Source organism: Podarcis tiliguerta, assembly GCF_965153285.1.
Source record: "Podarcis tiliguerta genome assembly, chromosome: 4".
Taxonomy (NCBI): Eukaryota; Metazoa; Chordata; class Lepidosauria; order Squamata; family Lacertidae; genus Podarcis; species Podarcis tiliguerta.
Window position 1 is genome coordinate 50,441,051 of NC_139537.1, and position 20,201 is coordinate 50,461,251.

The 20,201-nt window shown below is 42.8% G+C and overlaps 1 protein-coding gene across 7 annotated transcripts; it reads right to left on the reverse strand.

The window, feature by feature from the left end:
• Positions 1-3,116: 3,116 nt before the first annotated feature.
• LOC310676032 (interferon alpha/beta receptor 2-like) lies at positions 3,117-19,272 on the reverse strand. Of its 7 annotated transcripts, XM_083437268.1 has the most exons (14): positions 17,211-18,961; positions 16,470-17,033; positions 15,820-15,906; positions 15,014-15,126; positions 14,062-14,120; positions 12,504-12,545; positions 12,250-12,370; positions 10,964-11,035; positions 10,638-10,718; positions 9,070-9,242; positions 8,064-8,206; positions 7,280-7,442; positions 6,924-7,045; positions 3,117-6,126 (listed from the first exon to the last, which is right to left on the reverse strand). In XM_083437268.1, exons 5-14 carry the CDS (start codon positions 14,099-14,101, stop codon positions 5,401-5,403), a joined length of 1,683 nt encoding a protein of 560 aa, XP_083293394.1. In that variant the 5' UTR covers positions 14,102-14,120; positions 15,014-15,126; positions 15,820-15,906; positions 16,470-17,033; positions 17,211-18,961; the 3' UTR covers positions 3,117-5,400. The 7 variants fall into 7 exon arrangements, with proteins under 7 accessions (XP_083293394.1, XP_083293391.1, XP_083293395.1 ...); XM_083437265.1 differs by lacking the exons at positions 16,470-17,033; positions 17,211-18,961 and adding an exon at positions 19,085-19,272; XM_083437269.1 differs by lacking the exons at positions 16,470-17,033; positions 17,211-18,961 and adding an exon at positions 19,085-19,240 and having other exon boundaries at positions 15,820-15,896.
• Between the last annotated feature and the right edge of the window lie 929 nt (positions 19,273-20,201).

The following is a 20,201-nucleotide window of genomic DNA, read 5'->3' on the forward strand; positions in this document are numbered from 1 at the left end:
GGCTCTGTGATTTTTTGCGTTGCAAAGACTCCAGTGTTCTAATTAGAGAGGTGGCAAAGAGAGATGCTAATACACTTGACCTCTTTACTGTCTGTCACACTGGGATAATCTTTGATCAGTTTCTCATTGCAGAGAATCTGATTGTAGCAATTGTTGGAGTGGCTGGACGTAGGAAGGGGTTAATTTCCTTCATGAACATAAATCACCCCATGGGTGAGGCAAATCACAGGTGCAAGGTCAAATGGCTCAGAGCCCTGACTATATTTGTTATTAATGTATGCCAGCTAGTTCAGTCTTGGTTAGTTGTTGTTAGAGGAATGTTGATATTTTGTATATAGAATCATAGAATATGAAGGGACCCTGAGGATCATCTAGTCCAACCCCCTGCAGTGCAAGAATATGCAGTTGTCCCTTACGGGAATCGAACCCACAACCTTGGTGTTCTCAGCACCACGCTCTAACCAGCTGAGCTACCCGTATCTGAAAAGCCTACAAGCTGGAACTTCCTTTTCTGTGTATAACTTTTATCCAGAGCTGTTTGCTAAGCTTATTTACTTCTACAACCGTAAAAAGATTTGGACCTTAGTCTGCTTCTGTGTGGTGCCTGGTACTGCGAGCAAGATGCACACACTTGCACTGAGTGTGCATCTTATATCAGATTCCCAACAGCAGTGCGATCGTGTAATGTTAGCCTCTCAAACTGCACTTCACTTTCAAACGTGTAGCTGTGGGAGCTTAACTATCGTACGTCCATTCTAAATTGCTCCTGAGCCACGAGGTACATCTTTGTGGCTTAACTATGCATTTCAATATAAAGAGTAGTTAGCACCTAAAAGTGTCATTTGATATCACCATCTTTCAAAAAAAACAGAATAATTTATATCTTCTATATCAACTTACAGCAGGAAGAGCCATTATGAGTGACCAGTAAGATTTCCTAAGGCCCAGCAGGTTGTTTCCTGTAGCTCTGGAGAGCTCTGGTTCAGACTAATGAAAGCTGGAGTAAACAACATCTGCGTGACCTATGGTTCCCCATCATTGCTGTGGTTGCACACATATTATTAGACTGTACTGCTTCCCATTTGCAACTATGGCAGATGTTTGTGAAGAGTCAACATATTTGGGGGAGAAATCTAGAATTCAGCTTCCTCTTATCAGCACATCACACCTTAGATCAGGTAGTAAATAGCTAACTGATCCCCTTGAAGGAACAGGTGCCTAGTCTGGGAGTATTCCTGAATTTCAGTCTGCCACTGGAGTCCTATTTGGAGTACTTACGTCCAGCATAGACTGATTTGTGAATACCGTAATAATAATTTATTTGTACCCCACTCCAGCTATGTCCATTCACAGACCTGGTAGTCTGGCCTCAGTTGGCCATGGTCAAGAGACCTCCTCTCTGCTACTGCAATACCTTCTAAGTGGGGCTGCCCTTGATGATGGTAGGGCTGGTGCAGAATGAGGCTGCTAGGTTGGTGAGTTGGAGGCCCCATTAGCTAAAGTGGTGCTTCAGGTTAAGAACAGTTTCAGGTTAAGAACAGACCTCCAGAACGAATTAAGTTCTTAACCCGAGGTACCACTGTACAGCCTACGTCCCATGCCCCCACCTCCTAACAGTTTGTATTTGCCTTATTTCGGTTCACCACTTCGTGACCTTAAGGCAGTGATGGCCAAACTTGGCCCTCCAGCTGTTTTGGGACTACAATTCCAATCATCCCTGACCACTGGTCCTGTTAGCTAGGGATGATGGGAGTTGTAGTCCAAAAACAGCTGGAAGGCCAAGTTTGGCCATCACTGCCTTAAGGTAAAGGGCAAATGTAAATATCTATATAAATAAATAAATCCCTGTTGGTTGCATTACTGCAGAGAATTTGTTTCTTTTTCCATTGGTAGATATTGGCTACTACTTAAAACAGGGCATTTTGATGTGGAATATACCAAATCTGCTCTGTTGGTTCCTTTGAGGCAGTTTTTGAACACTTTCGTTTTCTCGCAGGCATTTGCTCTTGTAAACTTCAGAGACCTATCCTGTTTATGATAACTTTCATTGACTTCCTTAATGGATTTGTTTTTGGAGAGACTTCAGTCAGACAGCACATCAGAAATCTGAGACTGGTTGGCATCTGTCTTGCCTTGGGAGACAATGGAGGCCTGTGCCTTTTTAGGTGAAGTCAAACTGTCAAAAGGTTACAGCTGCTGCTGCTGCTGTGGCTGTAGAGACCGATATGGGAGACACAGGTTTCATTGCAACTGGGGCAGATGCAGGCGTCCGGTTGTGCTGCTGCAGATGCACACTAAACAATAAAAGATGACTGGAGGCCTTACATTAAAACCACCTATATTAGTCATGAAACACATGCCTTGCGGTTAAACACTTGCATGCAGCTGTTAACAGAGAACACATCTAGTTTCCCCCATCTGCATTGCTTTCGTATTGGTTTCAGTATTATACTGCTTATTTCACCAAACACCATGGAAAAGTGATCATAAGCCCCCTTTAATTCAGGATATAGCTAGTGACCAGATTACTTTCTTGCTACAATTAACAATTATTTTTATTAATATATTTCTAGCCCCCCCCCCCTTTCAGGGCAAGTCCTGATAATTAGACTGCAATTGACGTGGGCCTGTTTCTCAAATGTGCCTGCTTATTTCTATGTGGGCTTCCAACTGGCTTTCATTTTACTTGAACCACCATTTCAAAGCAACCCTGGGAGATTTGGCACACACTGCAGTATGAGGTTGAGTATTCCTGCAGCTAAACCAGACCTTGGTCCATGTTATCTTATTGAAGCAAAGTCACATCTAGCCAAGCAAGCATGAAGGCTATGTATAATGTGCAATGTCATAGAGTGTGGTATTCACTTGTGCTGACTGCATTGTATTATTATAACGATTGCTTACTATTTTGTTAAATACACAGACACAGGGCAATATCAAACTGTTTTACTCAGAGTTGGTCTACTGAAATTAATGAACATGGCTAAGTTAGGTCTATTTGTTTCAGTAGGTCTCCTCTGTGTAAAATTAGCTGTGCAACTCAGTTTTCCCAATAGATTAGCCCATGCCTTCCTCAGAAAGGGTTATGTACCACAAGGAAAATGAAGAGAACAAAATAATTTCAGATTACTTTAGTAAAACGTATGTGCAAAGTGAGTACAGTTATGATACTTCAAGACATACAAAATTATTAATCCTTTAAAATAGGTACAGAGAAAATACATATAATACTGAGGTAACTGCAATAACTTCCGCCGGGTAAGAAAATACTGTGGCATTATTTTTCCTTAGTCCAGTTATGGCAAGAACTTCAACCTGCTCTTTCAAGTACTGGACAGCAGGTCTGCTCCCATGAAGCAGGCAATTGTTCTCAGAATGCTCAGAAATCACACAGAACATTGCAAGCAAGGGTGTTCCTCTTTCCCACTGTGAAGGAATGAAACTGTTTAAACCATTTTGTGTCCTGTTTGGGGTTGTCAAAGAGTTTTAGTTTGTTCTGACAAGGAGGATCAGAAGATCACAGAAAAGTCCACAGTTCAGTCCAAGAACCTGACATCTAAGAGGAAAATAAAACCTAAACACTATTGTAGGAGAAGTCCCAAGAAATTACACAAAAGAGAAACCGAAAAAGAAGTCTCCTGCCTTTCTGACTGCCCAAAATGTTGGGAGGATACATTTAAAATAACGCGTGCAAATAAAGCTTGCAAAGAATGCTAAAAGGAAGAAAAATGCTAACAGGCTGCTATGCATCCAGACTCCAGGAACAGAAGTTGCCAAACACTGGCATAGTTTAGGCCAGGTTTAGCTGGATGCTTTTCCCCATGTTGTTTTCATTTCCTGTAATGGTTAATGTTCAAGCTGTTTTAAAATAAGCCCTTCCTGTGCCTCTGCATGGAACATCTTTACAGTAACTGTTTAGAGAGCTGCTATACAAATCCATTGAGCAAAAGTTACATTTGTTTTGCTCTAACTGTGTATGGCATGGCTGTTCACTCCATGCCTTTTTGCCTTATTTATTTATAAAAATGATTTATATACCATTGTATTATTTAAAAAAATCACAGCAGTTTACAACAATATTAAAAAACCCCATACAGTAAAACAATAAAAAGTTAAAACCAAGTTAAGGCAAAAATAATTAAAAACAACCGTCAGTACAGCATTGTGGGGGATATACTCTTCAATTGCCTGCATAGGCCAGGTGGAATAGAAACATTTTCAACAGGCGTTTAAAAGTTGGCACAGAAGGCACTCACTGAATCTCTCTTGGCAGAGTAGGACTGGGTTGATCACACTAAAGGCTCGCATTCGTGAGCCTACCACTAAGCTATACAGAAGTTGCCTGACCAGAAATAAGGCCAGTGGCTCCTGCCCACTTCAGGGACAATGTGGAGCAGACAAATGGTGATTAAACACATCTCTGCTCAAAATCCCTCTCCCCCTGCACAGAGTAGCTGCAACAAGCTTTTTAGACCCAACAAGGTTATAGCAGGGGCCCAGTACATTCATCATCCATCAGCCGTTATTTCTGTGTTCAACATGATGATCTTGCACAGTACGAAGAAGGCTGTAGTCTTGATTACAGGAACGTTGAGGGAAATGTCTTCACATTAAATGGTTTTAAACCTCATGCAACTCAAGGGTGTTATGAAGATGGCAACATCCATTCCAGACCATTGCTACAATCAGATTCTCTAGAATGAGAAACTGATAAAAGATTATCCCACTATGACAGGCAGGAAGAGTTCAAGGACAATAGTATACCTTTTTGCCTCCTTTTTAACCACATCGCTGGAGCCCTTGTCAAGCAAAGGATCACACAGAACTGGTTTAAAGCTTGCCAATAATATAAGGAAGGGTGAGAGTTACTTCATCATCATAAAGAAAAACAGACATGGGTACAAAAGGACCAGTGAAAAAGGACAACTGAAGTGCATGTCCAAGTGTGAGTTGACAGATATTAAATGTGATGGCAGTAAACATTCCGGTTCACAAAATAAACTGAGGTATAGATAAAGGGCTATGAACCCTGGGGGGTCTAAAAGATCACTGGCAGGAAAACAGGAGAACCATTTTGGAACAATTACCAGAAAAGTGTTGTATCATGCCTAAGAACACTTGATGATCAAGCACAATGGTTGATCATTGTAACAAGAGAAATTCATCCTCAAGACAGGCAAGGTCTCTGTTATTTTGGAAGACAGTTAGTCCATGGGATTGCCAAAAACCATTGAAGAGCATACCATATTAATGCTGTGGGAATTCACAACAGCGCTGCATTTTCATATGTACTTGTACAATACTGATAGCATTAGACAGCAGATCCCACCCAGTCCCATGACATGGGAATACATTGTTTTACTGGAAGCTGAAAAATGCTAACTTTGAGCATTCATTGATTCATCGGCTCATGTATTCACCAACACAGTCCGTTTCTGAATCCGATGACTCACTTTCTCCAGACCCATTAGAACAAGAGGAACAAGAGAGGTTATGAATGTCAGAGTTCTGCATTTCTAGCGCATCAGTGAAATGTTTCGGTTCAAATGCATCAGAAACACACAACTCTTTCGAGTCTGCTGCATCCTCTTCGAAAGGGCTTAGTGTTGCAGGAATGTCCATATTCTTGCCAGATATTCCCAGCACCACAGTATTTAAGTTTACGTTGGAACAGCTGCTGCACTCCAGGTCTGGCTCATTAGGGGAGTCCACTTCAGGAGAAGGATGAAATATTTGAATTGTTGGGCTTTCTTCTTTGCTAATATCATTCTGAAGGTTTTCTGCTTCAGCATCTACAGGTCTAGGCATTTCACTTGGAGCAGATGAGCAGCCGATGAGCAGAAGCTTTTCTGTTTCATCATCCTGGGGGTCAGCTATTGTACTTATAGTGGATGAGCAGTCTAGGGACGGTGGCTCTGCATTGTCCTCCTGAGAGCAGGACTTTGAAGTCTGCCCCAAAAAACCATGTGCAGTATATAAATCATCATTTCCAGCAACGCTTTCACTGTCCTCTTCATCGGAATTGTATCCACATACTTTTTTTTTACTTTGTTGGGTGACCTGGACGGTGTGCACTTCTTCCGGTTTTGATTTAAAAAGGGAATAGTCTAATTTTGGTGTGATGCTCTGAAAAGAAAAACAATTTTGAAATTTACAGATGGGAAAAATAAAATAGATGCCTTCAAAAAAGATAGCGGTGTGATACATAGTTGAATATTAATAAATATTAATTGGATGTCAATATTTTGGCCTTAATCCCAAAACCCTCCACAGATGTAAGAATCTTTTGGCTTTCATTGGGATTTGCTTCCATTTTCAATAAAGCCCTGAACAGTCTGGTTCTTTCTTCATTTATTTATTCCAGCTTTTTATGGTCTTGAGGCCAGATACCCGGGACACAAGGCTAAATGTAAATGTTGTGGTGCTGTTGATTACAAGTCCTATCAAATAACAACACAACAACAACAGAATATTCAAACACAATAAAACATCAAACATTAAAAATTTCCCTAAACAGGTCTGCCTTCAGATGTCTTCTAAAGGTCAGACACAGTAGTTGTTTATTTCCTTGACATCTGATGGGAGGCCATTCCACAGGGCGTGCGCCGCCACCAAGAAGGCCCTCTGCCTGGTTCCCTGTTACCTCACGTCTCGCAGCGAGGATCAAGTGTTAACAGGATAGAGAAACTGGTCAGATTATTTGTCCATCACTGACAGCAGCTCTCCAGGCAGAGAGGGCAAACTCTCATATCACCTGACCCTATGAAACTGGCATTGACCCTGGGACTGACCCTTAGGTCTTTTCAACAATGAATGTTTCATGAAAAGAAGATAGAAAATAAATAAAATTCTATACACATACATACAGTAGAGCTTATTAAGCTATTTATCTTAAAAAAAGAATCCGTCTCAAGGCGACATACCAAGACGCTTGGCCATTTCCTCCATCTTAAGCAAATAAAACCCATTTTGTACAGGACAGATAGAAGGAGTACTATTGCCAACGACACTAATATGCCAAACAACACTGGTAATATAATATGACCTGTAAGATAAAAAGAAGGTGATTAAAGAACAGTGAATATGGGGGCTATTGTGAAACACTCTGGTTTTATTGGGCACACAGAGCACTAGATTACCAAAATTCATAATATTTTTTTTTAGAACCATTACTTGAAATACTAAAAGCAATAATTTATTATTAGTTTTTTTAAATTAAGAAAATAATCATTTTAAATTAATTCTCTGCAACCCCTCCCCACCCCTTAATTCATTATACCTGATATATTACTGGAGCTGAGGATAAGGCATTTGGGGACAGACGGAGTGCACTGGTTATTTAGACTTGTTCTCACATCAACAGCAATACAATAATTTGTATTGAAACTCAAATCTCCAATGACAGTGTGGAAACTCTCTTGTCTGGTTGTATTGATAACACGCTAGAAAAGAAGAAGAAAAAGACTGACAATTGAATGTGGGGATAATTACACTAGCCTATGTCATGGGCTATTGAAAGGATACCTATGAAAATGTTTCTTAAAGTGCTCTGGAATCACAAAAAGCTATATATAAGTAACATTATCATTTCTGTTCATCTGCTAAATATTTGCCTTGCCAATTCTTCTTGAAGCAACAGTGCAAAGGCACAGCAATACCAACGTAGCCTCTGGCCTTTGGACTCTGCTGGTTTAGCTGCTGCTATGCCCAATCCTCAAGCACTGGCATGGGAAGTGGTCTACCCTATTAATCCAAAACATCTCAATCCAGCAATTCCTGCTGGCATTCCAAAATATAGACAGCCCTTCTGGTCTATCTCAATGTCAACAGCCACTGAAAGGGCAAAACATGGGGAGCTGCCCTCTCCATTGAAGTGAATGGGTGAAACCCACCCAGACAGGAACTCTAGCCATGCATTGGAGGATAGACAGGGATATGGATCAGGGAGCAGAATTATTAAGTTTGGATATACCTGAACTAGAAACAGAAATAGCTTTCTTACAGATGAAGTGAATTAATTTTGATACTGTCTACCATTTCCCTTTTAATCATAAGCAACCGACCTTTTCCTTGACATTGTCTCTTATCACTGTGACCGTATAATCAAGCTCTTGGTATACATGAAGTAACGAGGCTGAAAGTTTCACTGTCACATTTGCGCAGCTTGGACAAGCAGAAATCTCAAACTGGGGTGGTGTCAGGCATGCTGTTGAACAAAGAAAGGAAGAAAAGAAGGAATCAATGCGACTGGGAAGCTCTGCCCTAGAGAAATTAATGAAATTACAATCCAATGCACTAGTAACTTGGACATAAGATCTCAAATGAAATGATACAACTTTCTCCCAGGTATGTTCTTTCAGATTTAAGGCTAAATAGGTACGGTGGGGGTTCTACTGATTGGAAATTTCCCAAAACCGAACTTTAAGCCTCTTAACTTGTTGGCCTTCAGCCTTCTTTGATCCTCATTTCTGCTCCCGAACGTCTGCTCTGAATACGGCACCTAGTCCTGAGTTCTGATCTTAGTGTGGTGTCACACTATTGCCATTCGTTCCACTGAAAAGCAAGAGGATGCCCATAGAGAGCTGGAGATAAAGCTTGTCAGGACCATGAGACCTCTTGGCACTTAAAGAACGATGATCTAAATAACTGAAAATAATACACTGAAGAAGGAGCGAGTCTTGGGGGTTTGGGGGGCTAGAATTGCATGAGGTTGCTGGTGCCAGGGCTCTGCATGCTCTGGCACCGAGGGGCGGTGAGCAGGCGGAGGCGGGGCTGGCGCACATCCCAGGGGCGTGGCGCACTGTTCGCAGTGGGAGGGTGCGCGGCGCGTGTCCGGGGGGGCAGCCATGATGGTACCTCCCTCTCCCATGGTGCCAGTGGTAGTGCATTCCCTCCGCCCGTGGGGCAGAGCACTGACAGCTTTGGAGCCTGCTGGGAGATGACCTAGTGGGGGTTGACAACTGGCCTCTACATTCTGCCTTGGCCAGTGTGAACCCTGTGTGGTTGACAAGGACTTATAAGAAACATAAGGCATGTGCTTCAAACATAAACAAGGAGCAAATTACTTACTGTCAGCATATGGACTGAACTGAATAGCTGAATAATGTACTCCACTTTCTGTGACCTGATCCACTACAATTATGTATGCCTTGCAGGGATCTGTGAACTCTTTTGTCAAGTTACAGAATGAACGTGTGATATTGGAACACTCTGCGACAATCTTCATATTCGGTCTGGGATAACTGTAAATGGAAACAAGAAGGAGCCAATCAGTACTTCCCAACTGGATATAAAGCAGAAATTCAAAAGCGTCACATGAAAGTTGTCCAGAATGCCGGAGTGAGATCAAGCATATATTTACTCACCCTCATCCCCTAATTTGATATGAAGTGTCCCATTCTGTGAGAAGGATGTCAGTGCAAATGTACATTTGGTGGCTTTTCAAATACTGTGGTACCTTGGTGACGTCATGGGGGAGCTTCCAGTTGTATTTGCATCAACAAGCTCCTCCCATTGGTTGTTAACCCTGTTATGACTCCCGGCTGTGTGGGGTGGAGTCGTGTATTGCTGTTTAATCCAATGCCTAAGCCAATACTACTCACATGCTGTAACCAATAAAAGTTGTGGCCTAATTTTGCCCATTAACTTAAAATAATGTGTCTGTGTGTCTTATTATAATTCTATGCGGGTGGAGGGTCCTCGACTCACAACTCCTCTACTGCCACCTCCAGTGATGAGACAAGGGCAGAGGGCTGTATTTGTGGGTGGGCAGAGTGAGAGAGATGGCTCTTAGGTCTGTGGGAAGGCAGTGCAGGAGGGGCAATTCCTCTCTTAGCGTGCAGATGACTCAATATTTATCCACTTTATGGATGCATATCCCCAGCCAATACAAAGGTCTTGTCTATCTCCAGAACCAAGTAGCTCCTTACCTCTGCTCTTTCTTGCTCAGTTCCTACTAACGGTTGCCTTTCTCATTTCCATCCTGTGTTTCTTTGCCACAAACATCCCAAGAGCATCTCTTCTTTACAGGGGATAGGGCAGTAGTGTCCAAACTTTTTCCAAAGAGGGCCAGATTTGATGAAGTGAAGGGCCGTGACGGCCGACCCAAAGTTGTTGCCCTTTTTTTAGGATTGAAGTTGTTGACCTTTTTAAAGGATTTTACCCCAGGAAATAAACTGCCCACAGGGGCTTGATTAAACTGGCCGGCAGGCCAATAGAGGCAAACAGAGGTGTATATTTTTCTCATGCTGCACCACTGGGACTTTGGCTCCAGCCAAGACTGAACACTGTAGTTCAAGTTAGTCCTCTAGGCTGCAGTACTTCCTGAGTATTGTCAGCTGGACCCAAAGCCAACCCTTCTATACGAGGCCACATTAAGGCATAGCCAAGGACTGAAGAACCTGGGGCCCTCCACATGCTGTGGAATGTCAACTCTCATCAGCCCAAGCCCACACAGCAGATGGTACAGAATGATGGGTGTTTGAGTTGAGCAAGATGTGGAGGGCCTCAGGTTTCCTGCCCTTGCCCTAGCCTTGGAGTCTGCGTCTCAGCCGCTGCATCTCATCTTGTGTGAGGACTGTGCCTAGTTCCTACATATTGCCTTGGATCTCAACATCTGCTTGCCTTTGAGTGCTTACCGGTCTTTGCCGCTTTTGGACCATGCACCAGCTGGACAAATGGCCAGCTCCCCAGACACTGGAGCCTCATTTTGCTGGGACCTGGCAAGAAGGAGAAGAGAGGGTGTCTGTCTGAAGCAAGTTCCCAGGGGAGAGCAACCCCCAAACATAATTTCTTTTCCAGGACCAGCTACCAATTGCTCCTAGAATTCAATTACTTGTGCTTCCATTCAGAAACATGTTAGATTTCCCCTGGGAATTTGCCCCCAAGTTTGCCCTGATTGGGAAACGTCACAAGGACAAACATATACGTATGAGTACTGACTACTAAAATATGCCTTACTTACTTGGACTTACTGAAAGAAGAATCATGCACCTGGTTTCTTCCCGCTGATTTTGATAGCCAAGGACAAACTGAGCTTTCAAAGGGGAGAGAAGCATATTGGAGGATTAATTTATTGTTATCTGTCTCCTGTGAGGAACTCTGTGGGAAGATCAGCCTGTGACTCTTCCCTTATGTTAGTTTATGTGCAAATCAGATAATGTACTTTGTTAATTGACCAAACAGAGGGGTGTTTGCTTCCTAAAGGCTAAATGCTGTCACCTCACCCAAGTCCAGGTCTCATCTCTGTTACCTTCCTGAGAACTATGAGGCAGACTTGAGTAACAGCTGGTTATTATAGCTGCATCAATAGGAAACACAAACCTGAAATGGCTGTTCTCCTATGAGGCCTCAGCACAGCTTGATACCTAAATAACAGTTAATGCAGCCTCATGTGAATGTCTGGTTCTGAATCTTTTCTATTTTGTTTCCATGCTGACCATTTCATGACTGCTGTCTTAAGACTGCAGTCAGATGCCCACTTGCTTGGGACTCTCATTGCAATGAGACTGACTTCTGAGAAGACGTAGAAAGGATAGCATTGCAGGTCTATTGCAGCAAGACCAACAAAGAGTCTTGTAACATTTAGGAAACTAAGTAAATTACTATGGGATAAATTTTCATGACTGAGAATCCACTTTACCAGAGGCATCAAATGCCGGCCCAGCTACCAGTCAGATGTGGAAACAGGCCCAATCCAGCCCCACCTGTTGTTCCAAACTGGAGTTGTCACAGCAACAAAACACAATTTTCCTGCCCCTGACCCCACCTTCCACCCTAGCTGGTGAAATCAATGGGACTCTGGATGTGGTGTGGCTTTGTCACTCTGCCAAGCCCCACTGCCATCCCACTGGGGTCCGGATTGCACTCTTATTCTTGTTAGCAAACCCCCCCCCCCCCCATTATTGCTGTTAATTTGCATCCATCAAAGTTTGGCTTGACTTAGCACGTATTGCACTTAATGATCATGTGACCCCACATGTTCAGGTTTCCCCCTCTACAGCCATGTGTATATATATCTTCTAAGGATAATAGTTCATGCCTCTGATAAAGTGGAACGCAGTCTGCAAAATCACATGCCAAATCAAATCTGTTAAGTCTTTAAGCTGCCAGAGAACTCTTGGTTTCTGTTCTTCATATGACAGGACCTTAACTAGAAACATCCAAACCAATAATGATCTTGTACCAAATATCAGTCATTCATAATAATTTACAAAACGTGGGAATATATTTTAGGAAAAGCATAGGTACCTTCTCTCTTTATACATCACATTGTAGCATGTGGCTGTCCCTGTATTATCTCCAGCTTCCCATGTTAAAATGTACTCAAAATCCTCTGCCTTCATTTTCAACTTGAGTTCAGCAGATGTTTCTTGTGGGGCAAAATAGAATGTACAAAGTTTATCGATCATACATGATGAAATAGCTGTGTATCTTGCTGCTCATTCCCAACAAAATACAATGTGAACCTGGCAGCAAATGTTAAGTACTTTGAAAATACTTACCAATTAAATTGCACAGAGCAGAAATCAGAGCACCGATGTACACTATAAATTAAAACAATATATACATGAGGGGGGGGGGGATAAAATCTGTTCAATGTAGAAAACATACATAACACTGTTGGTATGTCGAGTGGAATGTACTTCCTGGGAAAAGAACTCAAAAGACAAGATTTGTTGCTATCTCTCCAAATGGAGGTGGAAGTGGACTTTTGGAGAAGTTCGAAAATGTGTGTTAAGTCAGGGCGATCTTGGGCAGGGCTAGTCACCTCTATTCCCCCTCTCCTCCTCTATGGCTCCTAGTTCTAAGCAATCTATACCCCATCTCCTTCCAACCCCACATTTCAATCTTTCTCCTTTCTAGTTTTTACATCTCTAATTGTGTCCAAAGTATTTCAAATTTCTATATATGCAGCTATCAATATAAATCATGCCATAAGTACAATGTAAATTAGCATAATTTATTCTGCAGGGTCAAATTTCTGTTTGTGTGGACCATGGGGAGGTGGTTGTTAAAGCCTGATTTGAACATGCCCTTCCTTTTTCTCATTCTTTTTGCAAAAAGAAACATCATAAACAGGTGTAAACAGCATTGGCTAAGAGGACTATGTGAACCAGAAGCAGGACTGCAGATCTATTCAGATGGGACCTTTATACTATCAGTACTGCAATGGATCTCAATCTGAAGTACTCCTTTAACAGCAGTGTTAATTCTGCCAGTCCGCAGAATCAAAGGGCAATAAGTGCTGTGGCACCTCAGGGGCTGAGGCCACCATCCCACAAAGCCGTGTTGCGTTTGCTGAAAGAGGAGAACTGTGCATACAGCTGAAGGCGCCATTTAAGTTTATACTACAACTACATACAAAAATGAGCAGGGAAACTAGCTGGGCAGTTCAGCTGTGAAAGTAGTTGCATTAAAATCACAAAATACACCTCCCAAAAAGAGGTGCAACCACCTTATTATGCCACTCATCTGTAAGACTGCAACATAATTAATTGAAACGGGAGAGGAGGGTCATTGGCTCTAATTCGTCAGATGGAGAATGCTTCTGCCTAACATAGCTCATACTGCAATAAAATTACTTAAGTCTCTCTTATATTATTTTAACAAGAGAAAGTCCAAAAACTGACAAAGAATGGCTAAAACGCCTTTCAAAAACAGAAATGCCATTGCTGCAGGACTCCTGACACAACTGTGATGTTACAGGTGTTTCCTTGTGGTTTCAAGCAAAAACCACAAATTTAGTGAAACTTGCTTCTGAGTAAACAGGCACAGGATGAGGCTGCACATTCCATTGACCTAATTTTTCAATGCTTAGTTTTGGCTTCGTGATTCCATCTCTTTTAGTGACTGAACACAAGTACATTTTCCCCTTATGTCAAGAGACTCAGGCAGTCTCGATGTATTTCATTTCTTGGTGAAAGTTGTCTTCACTGAGCCATCTATGATTAGCATAAGTTAATAATCAAATTTATTTGGCAAAGAAAAATAACCTGTAGCTGAGACAAGAAAGGAGGGTTGGGAGCCCAAACTATTAAATTATTTCAGGACTGAACTCACCAAATTTGTAGAAATGTAGTGGTCCCATGAAAAATGCCATTATAGTTTAAAACCGCATCCTAGAAGCAGGAAGAGCACAAACAAACAGGATGCAGATGCATTTAAGATCAATGAGGGGCAGTACAAAGCTTAGAATACAAAGAGGATATTCAAATTTTAAAAACAGGCATTCAGGTAGGCAGTAAAACAAGCTTTCTGCTCTGTACGAGACAGAGTTCTTTTCTGCTTACAATGGGAAACAGCTTTTTTGATGAATTCTGAGAGTACACTAAAGGATCCTCTTTCTTCTGCTTACAGTCTAGTGTATTAGCAAATCACAAGTACAGTTCCCTGAAAAAGCTTATACAATATATGCAGAATAAATGTGTGGCGCAACCACAGGTGCAGAGTCAGCAAGTTCAATGATTTGCTTTCCATGTCTAAACTTACAGCAAGTCTAAGGATATGGGGGCAAAGTCTCCAACCTTCTCTCCTTTTGGAGGGGGGGTTGTTAAAATTACCTTTACACAGTTTTCACTTAATACTCACCTTCAGCCATGATTGGGAGGGCCAAAAGGTGGACCTAACCCGATGGCGGCAGCATCACCACCAAATATCAGAATGGTGTGAAGGCAGGTGGAGGTCAGGGTTGTGCAGGAGCCCTGCCAGAAGGATCCTATTGTTTCCATTTGCGTACCTCCACAGCCGTAGCCTTGCTACTCCCCTGCTCTGCCCTAGTACCAGGCAGTGATGCTGCTGCTGCTGCTGCTTGGAGGCCAGGCCCACAACAGCTCACCTCCCTGCTGGCTACTCCTGGATTCAACTGAGAAATTTGTTATTGGGAAAATGGCAGAAGTGGAGAATCAATTTTTTTTGGCAAAGAAGAAGCAGGAGTCTCTGAAGGCAGCTCAAACAAGAAGCAAATAAAGTGATGGGGACCCAAAGAGCTAAATTCTTTCTAGGTTTAACTCACCAGGTTTGCAGAAATGCAGTGGTCCCATGGAAAGTGCCATCATAGTTTAAAATCACATCCTACTGGGTGATCCCTACTGCTGACGTAACTTTTGCATCTGCAATCAAATGAAACTGTTTTCAGATAAAAACAATGTTCAACCTGAACGGTTAACACTAAAATACAGCGTAACATCTTTAGTTTGACTTCTCAGGAGGCAAAGTTACTGTCAGGCTTGGAGTATTCTTGTACACACAATACAGTTTGGGATTTTCCTTAAACAGGTACTCCTTTGTCAAATGGGAAATCAACCTTGTGCCTATTCCCTTCATAGGGTTCAAGGAACAGCTTGAAACACAGCATGTAAAAATAACCAACGAAATTGGACAACAGGTAAACACATCCACATTCAGAAAGAATATTAGGTCATCAACTATGGTTAAGCAAATGATCCTGTAGATGAGATGACATATGTACCGGCAGTCATAGGCTCAGCTCTCCTGCTTTACTCCTCATTCAGTCAAGTGAGAATACAAACTATGGTGTTACTGGCTTTGTGTTACTTTTGAACCAGCACTTGTAACTCCAAACCATGATCTGACACTAAGCTTTGTTCTTGGCATCTGAATGTAGATTTGCTTGTGATAAATAAATCTCAAGCACGGCGGCTTTAGATGTGGTTTGTGATCCTACTCATTTAAGGAAGGAGAAAAAAGAAGTGCCCTATTCACCGGCATGGAGCTTGTGCACAGAGTTTATTTAATCATAGTTAATGGCATAGCATGACATCTAAATTCAGCCCATATGATAAACAGGTAATCTTTTACTGCTGTCAAGTGCTGCAACTGCTGACACACAGCAAGCTGCAACACCTGTTAACTGCAGCTACACCATCATGCAATTCCTGGGAAAGACTGAAGTGGCGAAATAAATGTTTGTCTCTCTCTCCCCTGAACTGTTCCTAGCTAGAAGCATAGTCCAGTTTTAAGTTAGCTGTATATGTGTGTAGATTCCTTAGACAACCCACGTGTGTACAGGAATGTTTTCTCTCTTTCTGTGAAGTTGTGAGAAGGGAGAAATTCCACACTCCTCCATTCTTTCATCAATGCAGCTAGACTTGGTTCCAGAATCCCTCCTGCCACTGCAAATCCCTTCCCTAATCTGAGACTAAGCCAAGGGGGGGGGGGGGATATCTACCGCATGATTGTATCCTGACCCTTAACTTGCTTTGCCCTTTGCTGGTATGCTAGTAGATATGATAAGGGAGACTCTCTGTTGTGCATTTTTTTTTTACTAGCTGACTTTTCTAATAATCTGAGCGCCCTGGATTGTGTAAACACCATTTTAAATATCATTTGTGGATGCACCCTGACAAAAGCTTTGTCCTCTAAATCAGCCAGTCCCATTTTCTTTTTAAATCTGATCAGTGAATGACCTCTACATTAAGAGAAGTTAGTAATTGCAGCATAAACTACACCTGCTCATATTTTGATGTCTGCAGATGCATATTACGAAAGGAAGATGTCTAATCTCTGCTTCAGATGTCAGAGAGAAAGAAGGCAGGGAGCCTTTGGAGATTTCTCTCTCCATCGACCTTCCACCATTCAAATCTCTTCAGCCTTAATACAATTGAGCTGCATCTCAACACTTCTAGCATAAGCTATTTCTACAGATATCCCTTCTACTACAAAATGAGTCCTGTCCTCTGTTTGAGACTACACTTAAGAAGGCATCAAATTAATTAAACACCAATCTTACCTTTAAAAACTTTCACATGAGGTGCTTGGTATAAGGTTGAAAGCATCAGGAAAATACCCTGGTTTCTGGTGAAACTCACACATCTAAAGACAATACTGCAATGTTTAAGTAATCACCATTTCCCTTTCACAAGAAGAGACATAACAGGAAGTGAGTGGCAATAAAACCACAGGGCCTCAATTTTGAGTACAGTAAACACATTTAAAATTGCACTACATGTCTTCCTTTCACATGACAAGCCAACAGCCCTTTGAGGCAAAAGGAATTGTGGTCCCTTCCAACTCTATAATTCTATAATTTTGTGAAAATAGAGATTGAACGAAGAAAGCTGTATATTTCAAAAATCTCTGTAACGACGTTTAGGATTAAATTAAGCATGGTGGTAGTTGCCATGTTTTCTCATTCACATAAAGCAGAGATAGGAATCCAGCCAATGGCCACTCTGCCAGGAGGGCAGGGCCATAATGTCAGGTGAGATAACTTCCTTCACACAATGGCCTGAATTAAAACCAGCCCACAAAATAAAAATTCAGCCGTGCAGGAAAGATGCTGAATACAAGCTTCACTTCCCAAGGAACAATCCAATGCTCACTTAAAGCATCTTAATTTTTTTCCTTTGCAATGACAACTTTGCCTGTGCCACATCTGACAGCCTATATGACATTAAGTGTGAGGAAGATGACTATGGCTTAAGGAAAACAGATTCCTAGACCTAACAAGGCACAAAGGCCAGAGGATCTACACTGTTAACATAAAATTCACACAAGATTCACTGACGTCTTCCCATTAGTGCAGGTCCATCGGTAAGTAGCATGATGCACAAAAACTAATAAGGTCCTTCCCAGCCTTTTAGCATAGCTATCCATCCACCAGATTTTTAATGCCTTCCCAACTATCAGTGAAGGAGGAAACGGGGGCATCCCCCAAAATCAAAGGAAGCAAGAGAGAGAGAGAGAGAAAGGGAGTGAGAGAAACATGGTACTGTACTGAAAAATCCATCTTATTTCAAATAATAACAAATTAAAATGCCTCACACATTTGGTTGAATTAAAACAATTAAATTAATTAACAATTAAAACAATTAAAATGCCTCACACATTTGGTTGATGACAACCTTCTTCAGCAGCAGAGATTAAGGTTACCATGGCAAGCTAACTTCTGTTTAGCCTTCTTCAGGAATTTTGGGCAAACATATGCGGGAGAAGGCTTGGGAAGCACATGCAAACCCTGTCTCCAAATCTCTGCTGCACCCACAGCCCTTCAGACCTTCCTGTGTTGCAAAGAGAGGTCTGAATGCTTGAACGCTGATAAGGCAGAGTTTGCCAAGATGATTCTAAGCGTCTTCATCTGAACATATGAGGATGTTTGGGGAATGGATTGTGTGTGTGTGACCTGTTCCTTCCTCATTATCCGCCCATGGGCAAATACCAGACTAGAATTTCTGTTGTCAGCAGAACCTTAATCTTATACCCCTGAAAAAGGCTGTCAACAAGCAAAAGGCTTGGGCACAATTATTACTTGATAAAGATTCATTTTTCAATACTGTTTCCAGGCTTCTTTTTTTCCTTTTGGATTGCTAGCACAGCCAGAATTTGCATAGAAGCTAAGCCACACTTGCTAACAGAATAAGATACTTCTTTAAGACCAAATATATGAGCCGTCTTGTGGCTTCATCCTAGCAGTGAGGTCCAATACACTTACTAGCACGTCAGCCTTTCAAACTTAAGCTCACTGAAACCCACTGAAATCAATGGGCTTAAAAACAACAAATAATCTTCTAGGAGGAACTGTTTGTTTGTTTCTTACACAGATTTTACACCTTGCCCTTCCCTCATTCTAGGTCAGGGCAGCTCACAAAACAGAATACAATACAAAATCCAGAGAGACTTTAAACACAAGCCAGCAGCCACAAATAACCAGCATTTGGATGGATCATCATCACTAAGGCTTCAGCTCAGGGGATCAGCCCGTTTATTTCAGCTGCCATTTCCTTCGGAAACGGGTCTCCCCACGGAGTTCAAGCCGAGTCCTGCGTGGGGGCACTAAATGGGCGCCCGTTTCGTCCCGCGAGGCGGCGCTAGACGACGCATGAGCGCCGCCATCCCTTGCTAACTTCCTTCCCTCCTTCCCCTTCCTCGCCAGCCTGCAAGGCCCGATCTGTGCGAGGGTCGGCGGGGGAGCCCGACTTGTCCCGGCCTCCACCGCCTCGCCGAGAAGCTCCAGCCTGCGCAGGGGACCCGCCGAGGCGCAGCCCCAGCCCGACCCCGCCAGCCTCGCTACCCCCGCGGACACTCGGGCGCCTCGTCCTCGCCTGCCTCCTTCGAAGTCGCTCACCTGGCCGCGCCCGAGCGCCCCGCCGCCGCTCTCATCCCCGCCGCCTGCGCCGCTGCAGCGGCCGAGCCCTCGAGGCTCTCCTCCAGGCGGACGCCATGTCGCTCGCTCGGCAGCCGAGGCGCCTCCGCCGGATCCGAAAGCGAAAACAAAGGGGTCGGGCCGTCAGGGGGGAAGGCCGGCCTTTGTCTGCTCTGCTTGCGGGGGGGACGGGACTGACTGGGGCCTGGTTGGAAGGAAGGGTGGGGTTTTTTTTAATTCTTCCTCCTGTGTTCATCCCCCTGGAAAAAGCCAGCTTAGTTTAGCGGTCAGGTTTGTAAGAGGTTGAGCGACAATTTTTAATGCACACCCTGCTTGCGAGTAACGTTTGAACGAGGTGGTGCGTGTCTTGCTCCTGTTCCCTAGCATCTCTGCCCCGTGTCTGCTAAGCCCGGCTGAGTTCAGGGGGACTTGCAGCCAGGTGGGTGATAGGGTTGCAGCCTAATGCAAAAGAATGTAAGCCTTGTCGTGCGGTTCTTACTTTCATTTATTTACCGATTATTAAATTTGAGCCCAAGGCAGCAAGCAACAAGCGAGGAAACGGTAACAATGGCTTAAAAGCAATTCTAATACAGAGGCAGACTGGGAAAGAGCTCAGGTTAAAAGGCCGGTTGAAAGTGGAAAGTCGTCAATAGGCACCGAAAAAGCACCAGAGGCAGCACCTTGTAATCAAGGGGAGAAAATTCAAGGTCTTGATGCCACAACATTAAAGACCTGATTCAGTGAGCTTCATGCCTGAGTGGGAACCTGAACCCTAGTCTTCCAGGTTCTAGTCATACACTCTTAAGTACTACCCCACAATATGGTACAGTATCTGTGATTAAATTATTTTTTTAACTTTTATTAAATTTATATACTTCATTTGAAGAATACAGGGTGGTTTATAGCATAAAAATACAAAACGAAAACACAAAATATTATAATAACCAACAAAAGCCAGTAACCCCCTCCCACAAATACATTTTAAAAGCCATAGATTGTTTAAGCAGCCAGAGGCCTGGCTATAGAGGAAAAATTCTTGCCTAGCGCCTGCAATCTCAACTATGTGGTATTCAGCGTAGTAAACCACTTCCGCATGGAC